Source organism: Lagenorhynchus albirostris, chromosome 11, assembly GCF_949774975.1.
Source record: "Lagenorhynchus albirostris chromosome 11, mLagAlb1.1, whole genome shotgun sequence".
Classification (NCBI taxonomy): Eukaryota; Metazoa; Chordata; class Mammalia; order Artiodactyla; family Delphinidae; genus Lagenorhynchus; species Lagenorhynchus albirostris.
In genome coordinates, this window is record NC_083105.1 from 21,539,775 (window position 1) to 21,557,488 (window position 17,714).

The 17,714-nt window shown below is 38.3% G+C and overlaps 1 protein-coding gene across 2 annotated transcripts in view; it reads right to left on the reverse strand.

The window, feature by feature from the left end:
* Window positions 1-5,787: 5,787 nt before the first annotated feature.
* Window positions 5,788-17,714, reverse strand: part of ACTR6 (actin related protein 6) — a 32,143-nt gene continuing 20,216 nt past the window's right edge. For both annotated transcript variants that reach the window (XM_060164652.1, XM_060164651.1), the window contains 3 exons: window positions 16,746-16,917; window positions 15,129-15,267; window positions 5,788-7,049 (listed from right to left, as the gene is read on the reverse strand). In XM_060164652.1, coding sequence (XP_060020635.1) covers window positions 6,920-7,049; window positions 15,129-15,267; window positions 16,746-16,917 — 441 coding nt within the window. In that variant the 3' untranslated portion in view covers window positions 5,788-6,919. The remainder of the gene's footprint in view (window positions 7,050-15,128; window positions 15,268-16,745; window positions 16,918-17,714) is intronic.

Genomic DNA, 17,714 nt, shown 5'->3' on the forward strand with positions numbered 1-17,714 from the left:
ATCCATTCAGTTATTCACTAAACATTTTGAAGATCTACTCTGTGCCAGACTTTGTATAAGCACCGCAAAATACAAGATGTATAAGATAATGCCCCTGCTTGCAGTAAGTTTATGTTCCATGTTAAAAGCACCTGGCACTTAGTAGTTACAGATATCAATAGATAGTTGTTGAGTAAATTAATTCAGTGAAAGAACTGAAGTATGAGAGAGACAACCATTTATAAATCAATCATAATAAAATATAAGAGGGATATGTTCAAGCCAGAGGAGGTTATAGAAGACTAGAGGAGGAGGATTACCTGACCTAGTTTGAGGGCATCAGGCTAGGCTTGTGGAGATGATACCTAGTAGGAGTCTTAAAGAACTAGATGCAAGCTAAACCAGAGGAGTGGAGAAGGGGAAGATATTCTGGACAGGAGGAACATTGTGAGCAAAAATAGGTACAGGCTAGAAATTACAGCTGAGCGGTGGCAGGAATTGAAACTAGAGAAATAGATGTCAGATCTTGAAGGGCCTCATTTAGCAGCCAAGGAATTCACCAGGCAGCTGGGGAGGCATTTTTTATTTTTTAAAAAGTGATACGGCTAGATTTATATTTTAGATAGTGCTTAGCAGCAGTTTGGAGAATGGGTTGGCCAGGGGGACTGGAAGCAGAGTTCTTAGGAGACTACTACAATGGTGCAAGTGAGAAATCATGCAGGCCTGTACTGTAGCAGAGACAAGAGGGATGGAGAGGAGGGGACAGGTTTGAGAAATATTTAGGAGGTAGAAGTGGCAACACTTGATTGCATCTGGGGGTCCGAGAGAAAGGGGACTCAAAGATAATTCTCAAGTTTCCAGGTGAGGTGACTGCCACCAATTCAGACAGAAAAACAGAGGAGAGGAACATGTGTAGGGAAATGATTGAATCTGTTTTGACCTTTTGATTTAAGATATGTGTGGGACATTCTGGTTGATATTTTCAGCAGAGCAGCTGGATGTGCAATTTTGAAGTTCAGGGGAAAGATATGAACTAAAACTAAATATCTGGGAGCATGTGGAAATTGAGGTCATTTAGAGTATGTTGAGCAATATAAGAGGTCCAGGATAAAACATTAAAGAACACTAATCATCAAGGGGTGAGTAAAGAGGAACCTATGACTGAGACAGAGAAGGAATGTTAGAAGGGGAATGAGGTGAAGTCGTGCTCGTAAAGCCAAGGAAATGTAACATTTTAAAGAGGAGGATTGCATGCGGCAGCAGATCAGGACTGCTCCGGACTCTCTGGAGCCAATTAGTGAGAGCTGATTTAGTAGCTTGAGAGGCAAAAGCCAGGTTGCAAGTAGGATGAAAAGGAATGAATGGGTGAGAGATTAAGAGTGGATCTATGGGGCTTCCCTGGTGGCGCAGTGATTGAGAGTCCGCCTGCCGATGCAGGGGACGCGGGTTCGTGGCCCGGTCTGGGAGGATCCCACATGCTGCGGAGCGGCTGGGCCCGTGAGCCATGGCCGCTGAGCCTGCACGTCCGGAGCCTGTGCTCTGCAGCGGGAGAGGCCACAGCAGTGAGAGGCCCACATACCGCAAAAAAAAAAAAAAAAAAAAAAAAGAGTGGATCTATGATAAGGGAAGAGAGAAGCTGGGAATAACGGGGGCGATGCTAAATCAAGCCAGAGATTTGAGCATAATGACCCGCTGAGAGGTCAAAAGAGATTACTGATGGAGCCAGGCCCTGGAGGAGGCAGGAGGAAATGTCTTCAAGGGCACAGGACCAAGGGTTTGCCTTGAACAGGGGAGGGATATGACGAGTAAAGTTGATAGTGTGTATGGATATAAATAAATATGTAGGTCCAAGGTAGAAAGTTGAAGGAGATCATTAAATGATGAATCCATTTTCCTTGACAAAGTAGGAGGAGGAGACCCTGTTGTCTGAGGAGTTGTAGGGGGACCATTGAATGGATGACATGAGAAAAAAGGAATAGTTTGAAGTAGACAGGGAATGGGAAAAGCAGTTGAGAAAAGACAAATAAATGGACTGATGAGTAATTCTGAGGATCCAGATGAAGTAGATTATAAATTTTAGTGATGCCAATTTGGACAGTAATTTTCTCAGCAGCACTTATATACTTGAATGTTCAAGTGTAAAAGGTGGATTCAAGCATTGATTAAGGGCTGAAATTTTGCTTTGTCAGGTGTTGCAGAAAGATTGGAGTGCAAGAAAATTGAGGACACAAATTAGTGAGAAAGTGGTTCAGATGATCAGATATGTGTCTGACTCAGGATGGGAAAAAAGAGATGATGAACAAAGAAAAATGGCACATCACTCTGAGATTGACGAGAGTTGTGACAGAGCTAAAGGCAGTATGGCATAGTATAGGGACCCCAAACCCTGGGAGTGGGACAATCCCAGGTTCAGATCCTAGCTAGCCATGTGGTCCAAGCTTCTGTTTCTTTATCGATAAGGCAGGGCTGTTAATAATAATACCTACACACTTACACCTTAGAACATTGAAGATATAATGAGAAAAAGTACAAAAAGCTTGACACATGGTAAGCACTCATTGTAAGCTATTTTTTTTAATATAAATTTATTTATCTTACTTTTGGCTGGGTTGGGTCTTTGTTGCTGCGCGCGGTCTTTCTCTAGTTGTGGTGAGCAGGGGCTACTCTTCGTTGCAGTGCGCGGGCTTCTCATTGCGGTGGCTCCTCTTGTTGCAGAGCACGGGCTCTAGGTGCCCAGGCTTCAGTAGTTGTGGCTCGCAGGCCCTAGAGCGCAGGCTCACTAGTTGTGGCACATGGGCTTAGTTGCTCCGCGGCATGTGGGATCTTCCTGGATGAGGGCTCGAACTCGTGTCCCCTGCATTGGCAGGTGGATTCTTAACCACTGCACCACCAGGGAAGTCCCGTAAGTTATTATTGTATTATTATTTGAAGGACAATAGATTCTGAATAGAGAGTTAGGTGTAGGATTTTAAGTTTTCAGAGGCAGTGTAATACCAGGTGTCACCATAGGTGTGTTTAAGTGAAGCTGTGTTTATAGTGAAAATAGGCAAACCCCTAATATTAATGGGCTTTAGGATTTCAAAGGTTACCCTGATTGAGAGGTGCTTTCGTGTGTCTGGAGGCTAAGGCGTCCCCATCTGTAGATCAGCCTAGGGAGAGGCTTGGTTGATTGGTTGACTGTACATGCTAAGACAGCTCACAGAGCAGTGAAAAAACACTGCTCATGTTCATGAAATTCTTTGTCCATGTTTTGCACATGCTTCTGATAGGGCTCAGGACACACTACCCCAAAATATGGCACCTGACATATTGAATATTTTAAGCTGAAAGGGCTTGAGAAAATGCAGAAGCAGGAGGATCACTCTGACCTACTTCCCCCTTGTCCTTCCTCCCTGAAACTGGCCATAAAACCCTCATATGAGAGATGCCCTCCTTATACCCAGAGGAAAGGAGTATCCTTAGCTCCAAAGACAAAGGGAGGCCAAGAAGAATCTAAACAAACAGACCTTGCTGAGTTTTCCCCAGTTTATTACGATTACGTCATTCTCCTTAACCTGTCACGTTCCTCCAGGACTGTGCACTCTTCAGCAAACTGGAATAAAAGTACATAGGTTCGGGGCTTCCCTGGTGGCGCAGTGGTTGAGAGTCCACCTGCCGATGCAGGGTACACGGGTTTGTGCCCCAGTCCGGGAAGATCCCACATGCTGCGGAGCGGCTAGGCCCGTGAGCCATGGCCGCTGAGCCTGCGCGTCTGGAGCCTGTTATAGCAACCTATTTTTGAAGTATAGTTGAATTACAATGTTGTGTTAATTACTGCTCTACAGCAAAGTGACTCAGTTACACATATATATTCTTTTTCATTATGGTTTATCACAGGATATTGAATATAGTTCCCTGTACAGCAACCTATTCTTGTTGCAATAAATGCAACTGCCTCACCAATCTCTTACAGAATGTTATTTATAAAAATTTTTTAAATTTTATTCCATAAGGGGACTTTTTTTTTTTTGGCCACACCACACAGCTTGCAGGATCTTAATTCCCGGCTTGAACCCAGGCCACTACAGTGAAAGCACCGAGTCCTACCACTGGACTGCCAAGGAAGTCCCCCAAGGGGTCATCCTTTTTTTTTTTTTTTTTTTCCCCGGTACGTGGGCCTCTCACTGTTGTGGCCTCTCCCGTTGCGGAACACAGGGTCCCGGGGTTGGATCACTGGTAGGGGAACTAAGATCTTGCAATCCAGGCAGCACAGCGCCCCCCCAACAAAAAAAAGGGAGTCGCGCTCAGTGTTTCCAATTCATTCTTCCACTGTCTAATCCATGATCTCCTCTATTTGTCCTGAATTAAAACGTCTCTGGAATTGCTCTTACGTCTCTAGTAGTTTCCTCCTGCCCTGATGTGGCACATAGGTTTTCTTGTTTCTCTAACAACCTAATCCCATTTGTTTTCCATCTTTTAGGAATTCTTCCACATTTGTTCATCAGTGCCACCCTTTTTATTTCCTAGAGTCCACTTAAGGATTTACTCTACTATCAAAATATAATATGAACTATTTCATGCACACAATAAAGATTCTAATATAATGAATACCCATGTGCCCACCAACCCAGCTTGAGACATAATATATCACAAAAAGCACTGAAGTAAGTGTTCCCTGTGCATTCCTCCACTAGAAATTGTTTAAAGGGATTTCGGACAGGTAAAGTAGGTGCACATGATCAGTTTGCCACGTCAAGCCAATCAATTAAAATTAATTAAAAAATTCAAAACCAAGATAGAAAAGTGTTGGAGAGAATTATCCTATCTTGATTAGTCATTGATGTGAACCCTAATCCTCTACTGTCTTAAGGTGTATATTATGCATGGCCAATGCTAGAACACTGTTTCCATGCATGCAATTTGCAGCACAAAATTATAAACTCTAATGTGGCTAAGTTCTCGCTCAATACTTCTAGTGAATCTCAAATCAGGATCTTTAACATCTTTCAAAAATAGATAACCTTGTTATTATTTAGGGAGAATGTTCAATGTTCTCTTTGAAGTCAACTTACTGTATAATATTAAAACATTATCTCTAGCAATAAAGTTTCAAAATTAGGCAGGTGTTAAAACTGATGGGAGCTTCAAGGCTAGAGATAAACGATTAGCATCTATGTTCATTAATTTCAGAAATGAATTTTTAGTGTCTCAAAAATGAGCACTATGAGACCTACACCGTGAACAGAAATTAGTGTACTGTAGTAAGCATGTGACACACACATTATTCTCAGCAGAACAAAATGGGAAACATCAAGCTAGGGCATGTTTTGGAAATGCAGCTTTGAGGAATGCCCCGGTTCCTCATACGAAAAACATCTTGGTTGTTGATGATAGTATTCTGCCTGCAAGATGAGGTCCTGGTAAGTCAAGGAAAGCCCTTTAAATGGTGACTTACCTTTATAACTCTAACTGCATCACCCTGAAATTCTAGCACAGTTACACTGTTACACTGTATGGTTGCAAAAACTTCTTTTATGCCACCAGCATCTTTTTGCTACACTCTCCACAGATTATATGCTAGTACCTGGGTATCACACAAACACAATCAATTTGCAACTCTGCAATGATAACAAGTAATGTAACTAGCCTAGGTCTAGGAAGGACTGACCAGGCCCTAACTAATACAGATCTTCTTTGATTAAGTCAAAAATGCATTTACTACACCTCACCTACCAAACACCATAGCTTGCTTAGTCTAGCCTACCTTATACACGCTCAGAATATTTACATTAGCCTAGAGTTGGGCAAAATCATCAAACACAAAGCCTATTTTATAATTAAGTGTGGAATATTTCATAATTTATTGAATATTGTGCTGAAAGTGAAAAACAGAATGGTTGGTGGGTACAGAATGGTTGTAAGCATATTGGTTGTTTACCCTGACTGGGACCTGTGGCTCACTGCCGCTGCCCAGCATCACAAGAGAGAAACATACCAAATATCGCTAGCCCAGGAAAATATTAAAGTGCAAAATTTGAAGAACAGTTTCTAATGAGTGCATATTGCGTTCACACCATTGTAAAGTCAAAAAATCATTAAGTCGCTGTCCATATAATCCAAATATAATTGTAGTGGACAGCTCTTTCACCCTGCCCAGCATCTGTCTCTTCACCTTAATTTTCCTTTGGGAAACTACCTTCTTTCACTCTAGGCTATCTTAGTAGGGCTGTTAAAATCCCTGAAGCCGTGGGGTAGGCACATGATCCAAGCTAAGGTAAAGAGATTGGCAGGAATTTGATTCATGAGCCCAATGACACAAGAATTTCATCCTAAAAAATGGTATAGTGTTTTTATGAGTGAAATAATACATTTCTGCAACACAGTACTGACCAAAAACACTTTAATAAATTGGCTTTGGTCTTCATCCTTTCAAACTTAGGCTAAGTAAAAAATAAACATTACATACACATAGATTAGTTTTTCTAACTTTAGTATATACAAATAAAAATGACAATTAAAAGATAAAATACTTAGCTCTAGAAGAAAGAGAGAAATCATATCAGCCTGAAAATACTCTGGCCAATTCCTAGTCAGTCACACAAAACTACCTTCTAAGGAAACCTGACCAGTGAGACAGTTAAGTTTGTGCTTTTAGCTATAAAGAATTAAACTTAAAATACACTCACTCTTTCATCTTCTAATGAAAGATAACTTAGTCTCGGAAACAGCATAAGCATTGTTATAGTAAGTCTAGCTCCTAAATGAAAATTTGGGCTGAGTTACAGTTTACTTACTAACCTAGGTAAGAAACCTTTGAAAATCAGCCATGGATCAAAGTATTTACATAAGTTCAAGATGTTATCTTATCTTAGGATGAAAGTTAACACAGGTCCTTAACTTCCTTTAAAAGGAACATTGAAAATTAAACCTTTGTCACAGTCAAAACTTTCAGAAACGTTTCTTAAATATCAAATTTCTCTTCACAGATGCTATGTCCATTTTCTTCATAATCTTCTCTTGTTACCACCATATCTTCAAAATCATCATTCTCCGATATCAATTTTCCACCTTCCCAGGCATAAGTAATAGGGCTAAAAATAAAGGTAAAATAAGTGAACCCAGATGATTTTACAGAACTGAAATGCCAGAAACGTTAATTAGTAACTAAAATGTGGCAATCTCTACCCAACCTGATTTAACAGAAAATCATTTAAAGTGTGAAAATAAGCATAAACTTCATAGGAGTAAAGCAAACTTGGAAAGGAAAGTTGGTCACCACTACAAGTAAGTGTTCTTTTTATTTTCCCTGTGCCCTGAATTTATGGACCTTCTACCTCTAATAAAAAACAAGAATACAAGCAAAATACAAAAAATGCATAAAAATAAAAACACTGTAATAACTAAGTCTAACTTTTGTACATGGCAAAGATATGTCATCAAATCAATTCACCCAGCAACCAATGAAATAGATATTATAACTCCCACTTTATAGATTTGGAAAATGAGGTTCAGAGAGGTTAAGACTGAAACTAGGATTCAACTCGGAACTGTTTTCACACAGTCTGTGCTTTTGCTCCTATACTTTGTTGCCTCTAATAAATGAGACATTTAAAAACCACAGTGCATGATAAACTTGCTACATGGTAGGACATGGACAATAAGCAAAATTAGAGCACATCAAACTTTTAGTTTAATTTTATGTACAACCAAGTTAATTGGTTGTAATTCTGTGTAATTGGTTGAATTTGTGTAATTCTACTTCTACTCTTCCTCTCCCCCAATTCAGTTTTAAATATGAAAAATGATAAAGAAAAGTATTTTCCTTACTATATTACATTTCCTAACCTTAAAAAAAACCTAAATATATATCTATCTATAAAATCAGATGTGCAATAAAGATTTGATGAATAAAAGAATAAAAACTATTTCTATAGATCCCTTGGGCTGTAATGTACGCATGACTTACACTTAAAATGCAGGATAAAAATCCAATATGCTTCATATTCTAAAGCGTATATGAACATTAATGCTGATAAAAATCATTCCAATATCTAATGATAATTTATTCTTTTATCTGATAGCTATAAAATTAAGTGATCTGATGAGGGTCTTCTATTAACTGCTATTGATTTTGAAAAATTCTTCTTTAGCTTTGAAACAAACCTCTAAAATTAAAAATCAGGTATGTGGGGTCTTGTTTGCAACTCTGCCGCTTAAAACAGTGGAGCAGTGACGGGGGATTATTTAGACAAAGATTTGGTGAGAACTTCTGCCTCCAGATAAAGAGAACTGAATTTTAGTCTGGTTACTGCTATTAACTTATCATAAGACCTTTGCTAACTCATGAGCCCTTGTTTATTTACAAATAAGTACACAGAAGAGGATGATCTATAAGCCTTTCTTACAGCTCTAAAATTATACCTTAATTATCTGCTTTTTCTCATAAAACAGGATAGGGGGTACATATAAAAGTTTTGAATTATAAAAAAAATGATTACTTAAATGTAAAAGTTTAAGTATTTTAAATTATTTTAAAACATTCCAAAACAACTTACCAATTGACATAATTTATCTTGGTTAAATTCTCAGATTTCTATTCTTCATAGAAACTCTCAAGAAATGGCATATCTCAGATAAATCAAATAGATAAAGTTTTTAAAATTTATTTTATTTTTTATTTCTTTTTGGATGCGTTGGGTCATCATCGCTGTGTGTGGGCTTTCTCTAGCTGCAGCGAGCGGGGGCTACTCTTCATTGCTGTGCACGGGCTTCTCATTGCGGTGGCTTCTCCTGTTGCAGAGCACAGGCTCCAGACGCACAGGCTTCAGTAGTTGTGGCACTCGGGCTCAGTAGTTGCAGTTCACGGGCTCTAGAGCCCAGGCTCAGTAGTTGTGACGCACAGGCTTAGTTGCTCCGCGGCATGTGGGATCTGCCTGTACCAGGGCTTGAACACGTGTCCCCTGCATTGGCAGGTGGATTCTTAACCACTGCTCCACGACGGAAGTCCCAAATCGAATAAATAACCTAAGTGATTTGCCTGTAAAAAATCTCCAAGTAATGATGACTGATTCACTATAGGGAAGTGATCTTACATTAACTGAGCACCCATTATGTACCAACAATAATGGATGCTACTTCACATACTTCATCCCCTTTCATCCACTGAAAGTAAAGTTTTCATTTCTTTTTTTTAATTTAATTTAATTTTTTATACAGCAAGTTCTTATTACTCATCAGTTTTATACACATCAGTGTATACATGTCAATCCCAATCGCCCAATTCATCACACCACCATCCTCACCCCCGCACGGCTTCCCCCCCTTGGTGTCCATACGTTTCTTCTCTGTGTCTCAACTTCTGCCCTGCAAACCGGTTCATCTGTACCATTTTTCTAGCTTCCACATGCATGCGTTAATATACAATACTGTTTTTCGCTTTCTGACTTACTTCACTCTGTATGACAGTCTCTAGATCCACCCACGTCTCAACAAATGATCCAATTTCATTCCTTTTTATGGCTGAGTAATATTCCACTGTATATATGTACCAAATCTTCTTTAGCCATTCGTCTGTCGATGGGCATTTAGGTTGCTTCCATGACCTGGCTATTTTAAATAGTGCTGCAATGAAAACTGGGGTGCATGTGTCCTTTTGAATTATGGTTTTCTCTGGGTATATGCCCAGGAGTGGGATTGCTGGGTGGTATGGTAGTACTATTTTTAGTTTTTTAAGGAACGTTCATACTGTTTTCCATAGTGGCTGTATCAATTGACATTCCCACCAACAGTGCAAGAGGGTTCCCTTTTCTCCACACCCTCTCCAGCATCTATTGTTTGCAGATTTTCTGATGATGCCTATTCTACCTGGTGTGAAGTGATACCTCATTGTAGTTTTGATTTGCATTTCTCTAATAATTAGTGATGTTGAGCAGCTTTTCATGTGTTTCTTGGCCATCTGTATGTCTTCTTTGGAGAAATGTCTGCTTAGGTCTTCTGCCCATTTTTGGATTGGGTTGTTTATTTAATATTGAGCTGCATGAGCTGTTTATTATTTGGGATATTAATCCTTTGTTGGTTGCTTCGTTTGCAAATATTTTCTCCCATTCTGAGGGCTGTCTTTTCATCTTGTTTATGGTTTCCATTGCTGTGCAAAAGCTTTGAAGTTTCATTAGGTCCCATTGTTTATTTTTCTTTTTATTTCCATTACTCTAGGAGGTGGATCAAAAAAGATCTTACTATGATTTATGTCAAAGAGTGTTCTTCCTATGTTTTCCTCTAAGAGTTTTACAGTGTCCAGTCTTACATTTAGGTCTCTAATCCATTTTCTGTTTATATTTGTGTATGGTGTTAGGGAGCGTTCTAATATTATTCTTTTACATGCAGCTGTCCAGTCTTCCCAGCACCAATTATTAAAGAGACTGTCTTTTCTCCATTGTATATCATTGCCTCCTTTGTCATAGATTAGTTGACCATAGGTGCGTGGGTTTATCTCTGGGCTTTCTATCTTGTTCCATTGATCTATATTTCTGTTTTTCTGCCAATACCATGTTGTCTCGATTACTGTAGCTTTGCAGTACAGTCTGCAGTCAGGGAGTCTGATTCCTCCAGCTCCGCTTTGTTCACTCAAGACTGCTTTGGCTATTCGGGGTCTTTCGTGTCTCCATACAAATTTTAAGAATTTTTTCTTCTAGCTCTGTAAAAAATGCCACTGGTAATTTGATAGGGATTGCATTGAACTTGCAGATTGCTGTGGGTAGTACAGTCATTTTCACAATATTGATTCTTCCAATCCAAGAACATGGTATATCTCTCCATTTGTTGGTATCATCTTTAATTTCTTTCATCAGTATCTTATAGTTTTCTGCATACAGGTCTTTTGTCTCCCTAGGTAGGTTTATTCCTAGGTATTTTATTCTTTTTCTTGCAATGGCAAATCAGAGTGTTTCCTTAATTTCTCTTTCAGATTTTTCATCATTAGTGCATAGGAATGCACTGTGCATTAATTTTGTATCCTGCAACTTCACCAAATTCATTGATTAGCTCTAGTAGTTTCTTGGTGGCATCTTTAGGATTCTCTATGTATGGTATCATGTCATATGCAAACAGTGACAGTTTTACTTCTTCTTTTCCAATTTGTATTCCTTTTATTTCTTTTTCTTCTCTGATTGCCGTGGCTAGGACTTCCAAAACTATGTTAAATAACAGGGGTGAGAGTGGACATCCTTGTCTTGTTCCTGATCTTAGAGGAAATGCTTTCAGTTTTACACCATTGAGAATGATGTTTGCTGTGGGTTTGTCGTATATGGCATTTATTATGTTGAGGTAGGGTCCCTCTATGCCCACTCTCTGGAGAGTTTTTACCATAAATGGGTGTAGAATTTTGTCAAAAGCTTTTTCTGCATCTATTGAGGTGATCATATGGTTTTTCTTCTTCAATTTGTTAATATGATGTATCACATTGATTGATTTGTGTATATTGAAGAATCCTTGCATCCCTGGATAAATCACACTTGATCATGGTGTATGATCCTTTTAATGTGTTGTTGGATTCTGTTTGCTAGTATTTTGTTGAGGATTTTTGCATCTATATTCCTCAGTGATATTGGTCTGTAATTTTCTTTTTTTGTAGTATCTTTGTTTGGTTTTGGTATCAGGGTGATGGTGGCCTCATAGAATGAGTTTGGGAGTGTTCCTTCCTCTGCAATGTTTTGGAAGAGTTTGAGAAGGATGGGTGTTAGCTCTTCTCTAAATGTTTGATAGGATTCACCTGTGAAGCCATCTGGTCCTGGACTTTTGTTTATTGGAAGAGTTTTAATCACAGTTTCAATTTCATTGCTTGTGATTGGTCTGTTTATGTTTTCTATTTCTTCCTGGTTCAAGCTTTGAAGGTTATACCTTTGTAAGAATTTGTTCATTTCTTCCAGGTTGTCCATTTTATTGGCATAGAGTTGCTTACAGTAGTCTCTTAGGATGCTTTGTATTTCTGTGGTGTCTGTTGTAACTTCTCCTTTTTCATTTCTAATTTTATTGATTTGAGTCCTCTCCCTCTTTTTCTTGATGAGTCTGGCTAATGGTTTATCAGTTTTGTTTATCTTCTCAAAGAACCAGGTTTTAGTTTTATTGATGTTTGCTATTGTTTTCTTTGTTTCTATTTCATTTATTTCTGCTCTGACCTTTATGATTTTCTTCCTTCTGCTAACTTTGGGTTTTGTTTGTTCTTCTTTCCCTAGTTCCTGTGGGTGTAAGGTTAGATTGTTTATTTGAGATTTTTCTTGTTTCTTGAGGTAGGCTTGTATAGTTATAAACTTCCCTCTTAGAACTGCTTTTGCTGCATTCCATAGGTTTTGCATCATCGTGTTTTCATGGTCATTTGTCCCTAGGTATTTTTTGATTTCCTCTTTAATTTCTTCAGTGATCTCCTGGTCATTTAGTAACGTATTGTTTACCCTCCATGTGTTTGTGTCTTTTACGTTTTTTTCCCTGTAATTCATTTCTAATCTCATAGTGTTGTGATGGAAAAGATGCTTGATATGATTTCAATTTTCTTAAATTTACTGAGGCTTGATTTGGGACCCAAGATGTGATCTGTCTTGGACAATGTTCCGTGCGCACTTGAGGAGAAAGTGTAATCTGCTGTCTTTGGATGGAGTGTCCCATAAATATCAATTAAATCTATCTGGACTATTGTGTCATTTAAAGGTTCTGTTTCCTTATTTATTTTCATTTTGGATGATCTGTCCATTGGTGTAAGTGAGGTGTTAAAGTCCCCCACTATGATTGTGATACTGTCAATTTCCTTTTATAACTGTTAGCAGTTGTCTTATGTGAGGTGCTCCTATGTGGAGGGCATATATATTTATAATTGTTATATCTTCTTCCTGGATTGATCCCTTGATCATTATGTAGTGTCCTTCCTTGTCTCTTGTAACATTCTTTATTTTAGAGTCTATTTTATCTGATCTGAGTATTGCTATTCCAGCTTTCTTTTGATTTCCATTTGCATGGAATATCTTTTTCCATCCCCTCACTTTCAGTCTGTATGTGTCCCTAGGTCTGCAGTGGGTCTCTTGTAGACAGCATATAGATGGGTCTTGGTTTTGTATGCATTCAGCAAGCCTGTGTCTTTTGGTTGGAGCATTTAATCCATTCACGTTCAAGGTAATTATCAATATGTATGTTCCTATGACCATTTTCTTATTTCTTTTGGGTTTGTTTTTGTAGGTCCATTTCTTCTCTTGTGTTTCACACTTAGAGAAGTTCCTTTAGCATTTGTTTTAGAGCTGGTTTGGTGGTGCTGAATTCTCTTAGCTTTGCTTGACTGTAAAGCTTTTGATTTCTCCATCGAATCTGAATGAGATCCTTGCCAGGTAGAGTAATCTTGGTTGTAGTTTCTTCCCTTTCATCACTTTAAATATATCATGCCAGTCCCTTCTGGCTTGTAGAGTTTCTGCTGAGAAATCAGGTCTTAACCTTATGGGAGTTCCCTTGTATGTTGTCATTTTTCCCTTGCTGCTTTCAATAAATTTTCTTTGCCTTTAATTTTTGCCAATTTGATTACTATGTGTCTCCGTGTTTCTTCCTGGGTTTATCTTGCCTGGGACTCGCTACGCTTCCTGGACTTGGGTGGCTATTTCCTTTCCCATGTTAGGGATGTTTTTCACTATAATCTCTTCAAATATTTTCTCTGGTCCTTTCTCTCTCTCTTCTCCTTCTGGGACACCTATAATGCAAATGTTGTTGCGTTTAATGTTGTCTCAGAGGCTTCTTAGGCTGTCTTCATTTCTTTTCATTCTTTTTTCTTTATTCTGTTCTGCAGCAGTGAATTCCACCATTCTGTCTTCCAGGTCATTTATCCGTTCTTCTGCCTCAGTTATTATGCTATTGATTCCTTCTAGTGTAGTTTTCATTTCAGTTATTGTATCGTTCATCTCTGTTTGTTTGTTCTTTAATTCTTCTACGTCTTTGTTAAACATTTCTTGCATTTTCTCAATCTTTGCCTCCATTCTTTTTCCGAGGTCCTGGATCGTCTTCACTCTCATTATTCTGAATTCTTTTTCTGGAAGTTTGCCTATCTCCACTTCAGTTAGTTGTTTTTCTGGGGCTTTATCTTGTTCCTTCCTCTGGTACATAGCCCTCTGCCTTTTCATCTTGTCTGTCTTTCTGTGAATGTGGGTTTTGTTCCACAGGCTGCAGGATTGTAGTTTCTTGCTTCTGCAAGAAGATTGTAGGATTGTAGTTCTTGCTTCTGCTGTTTGCCCTCTGGTGGATGAGGCTATATAAGAGGCTTGTGCAAGTTTCCTGATGGGAGGGACCGGTGGTGGCTAGAGCTGACTCTTGCTCTGGTGGGCAGAGCTCAGTAAAACTTTAATCCGTTTGACTGTTGATGGGTGGGGCTGGGTTCCCTCCCTGTTGGTTGTTTGGCCTGAGGCAACCCAACACTGGAGCCTACCTGGGCTCTTTGGTGGGGCTAATGGCAGACTCTGGGAGGGCTCACGCCAAGGAGTACTTCCGAGAACTTCTGCTGCCAGTATCCTTGTCCCCACAGTGAGCCACAGCCACCCCCCACCTCTGCAGGTGACCCTCCAACACTAGCAGGTAGGTCTGGTTCAGTCTTCCCTGGGGTCACTGCTCCTTCCCCTGGGTCCCAATGCACACACTACTTTGTGTGTGCCCTCCAAAAGTGGAGTCTCTGTTTCCCACAGTCCTGTCGAAGTCCTGCAATCAAATCCCGCTAGCCTTCAAAGTCTGATTCTCTAGGAATTCCTCCTCCCACCGCCAGGCCCCCAGGTTGGGAAGCCTGACGTGGGGCTCAGAACCTTCACTCCAGTGAGTGGACTTCTGTTGTATAAGTGTCCTCCAGTCTGTGAGTCACCCACCTAGCAGTTATGGGATTTGATTTTACTGTGATTGCGCCCCTCTACTGTCTCATTTTGGCTTCTCCTTTGTCTTTGGATGTGGGGTATCTTTTTTGGTGAGTTCCAGTGTCTTCCTGTCGATGACTGTCCAGCAGCTATATCATTTCATTTTTTGAGAAAAGAAAAATGAGCATCCCAAAGGTGAAATTAACCTGGCAACCCAGTAGAACCAGGCTTTAAACTCAAGTCTGCCTACAGACCTCTTTATCTGTAAACTAACTTCCATGATTTGTTTCTATATAAGCCAACACTTACTTTTCAGGCAGCACAACAGAAACATCATAATCTGTTGGAGTGAGACATCGAACTTCCGAGTAAACCCGATCCCTAAATCCCGGGAAAAGGGAATTTCCTCCCGTCAAAACAATGTTCTTAAAAAAATGCGGCTGCATTTCTTTTAAAAGAGAAAAATAGGAGAAAGAAAAAAGGCATTAGAATATCTGTTTACTTATCTTTCTGGAGAAATGGGGATGAGAGATTAGGTAAAAGCAATTGGGGATGAAAGTTACTGGTTGGGAAACCATATAGTTTTTTATAACCATATAAATTATAACTTATAAGATTTTATAATGAGGTTATCATTTATACAAATAAACATATTAAACAGAAATATGACCTCACAGTTCTTTAAAAGAAAGGCTAAGGTGAAGGGGTTGAACTACTAGCAACTTATTACATATACATGTAAGCTATACATAAATGAGTAAAATTCTAGTAGCAGACATTTGAAAATTAAAATTGTTCTCCCCTAAAATGGAGGAGGTCTTTATGTAGGCTGAGACTGTTAGCTAGTGTAAAGATGAAAAGGAGGTCCCTCATAACATTTTAAACTTGAAAACCCAAGTTTCCATGTTATCTCACTGAGACACACATTCTTATTGTGCAACACTTACAATTGATAGTGAAAAATACTCAATCTATAATAATATTTAAAGAAAGGATCTTATGTTCTACACTCATTAAAGTTACATGATAGCAAATATTAAGTGCCACATGGTTAGTCAATCTTAAAGGGCTACCAAGCACCACTGGGAAATTTGTCAGGAATTGATAGGTACTGGCCATCCCACCTAATGCTTCTGTTCACAAAACAGGGACAGAGTACTGCTACGTTAATATTGAGTCTTACAACACAACATTAAAACAGTGTAGTACAAAATGTTGTATATCTCATGACTGCAACTTTAGATAAAATGAGAAATCAATATGAAATATTAATGTGAAATTAGTTGTGAAATAACTATATTAAGGTGATGGCATTATCTGACTTTTTTTCTTTTTTAATGGGAGGAAAGGACACTGCATAGGCAAGATTTTCTCCAATGCCTACACTGTTCCTTATGAACTAGGAAGACATTTTTAAGCTATAAAGGTACTCCAAAACTTTAGAACATTATTTAGTTAAATCATGCTTCAGGAGAACCCAGAAATCACTGTGAAGCACTATACTTCAATCTCATTAAAACTAACTTCCTGTATATTAATCAAAATGTAACAGAAGGAATAAACCAGTCTCATCAACAGCTAAAACCCATTAAATTGTTAAATTATAAATTTCTACTCTGTGCAAACTTGGCTTAAATTAAAACTTTTAAAATGGATATAGCAATTTAATACTTATAAAGAGATGAAGTTCTTAAAATTTAAGCAGACCATAATTACTCTTCCTATATCAAATTTACAATCTAGGATCAATAAAGAATTATTCAAGTAAAATAAAGTACAATAAAGAATTATTCAAGTTAGATCTGGAAATCTCTGCAAATAAAGTAGCCATTTGCTCAAATTATTTAGAAGAAACAGATGACTTCTCTAGGGTTCACAGAGCTTATGATTTTTAAAAAATATCATTATTCCTCATTATTTATGCACCTTCAGGTAAGTTCTGAATTGAATAGACAATAGCTTCTGGAATTCCCATTTCTTGAATTCCTATATCAGAAGGATTAAAGAGTATTTCTGGAACAGCAAATCTCTCATTGGCCAGACGAAGAATTTGTTCCCCAGATTTATATTTTCCACTTAACACCATTTCTTCTCTTGGCTTAAAGAAAAATAAGATGAAAAGTTTAAGTTATGTTATCTAGCTCACATCACTAATAACATTTAGTAATATGTAATACCAATATATTAACCATGTTCTTGGAAGTTTCAGGATTCTCAAAAGTTAGAAAAATGTGATCTTCTCTGCTGTTGCCTAACCACACAAATAAATAACTACTGACTCTTAATATAGCTATTCCCCCAAAGATGATCTGGCTTTATTCCACACATTTTAAAACAGAAAGAAAGAAAAGGAGAATAGAGGAGAAGGAACTTCATAATCTAAGAACAGAGTGATTCCAGTTTTTAAAGAACAAAGAACATACTCTAAATAAAAAACACTGTACCTTATGTTTCCAGCACTATCTACTTTCACTCCCCTGGCGTTGCCTTAGATTTTTATTGGGCATTATGGTTTTATTCTATTAGGATTTCCCCTTTCCCTTGTGCAAAAAGCCTACATCATTAAATTTCTTTATTATTTATTCAATCTCTATTCAAAAAACAGTTTCCAAAATGATTTAAGCAAATACATGGACTTTATCACTGAAATTCTTTTGCTATTTATTTTCTGTTAACCCACCCACTCTGTGAGCTGTGCTCCTGAAGGGGCCAGAAAAAAATAATCTCCTTCTACAGCATTCTACATCATTAAAATAATGGTCCCTCTCAATTGCACTAAGACTCATCAGCTTTTCTAGATTGTTAAAGACATTAACTTCATTTGACTCGTATATGCAATTTTCCACCTGTAACAGAGTATATCCCAATCCTCTATATAAATATAAAAATACTTAA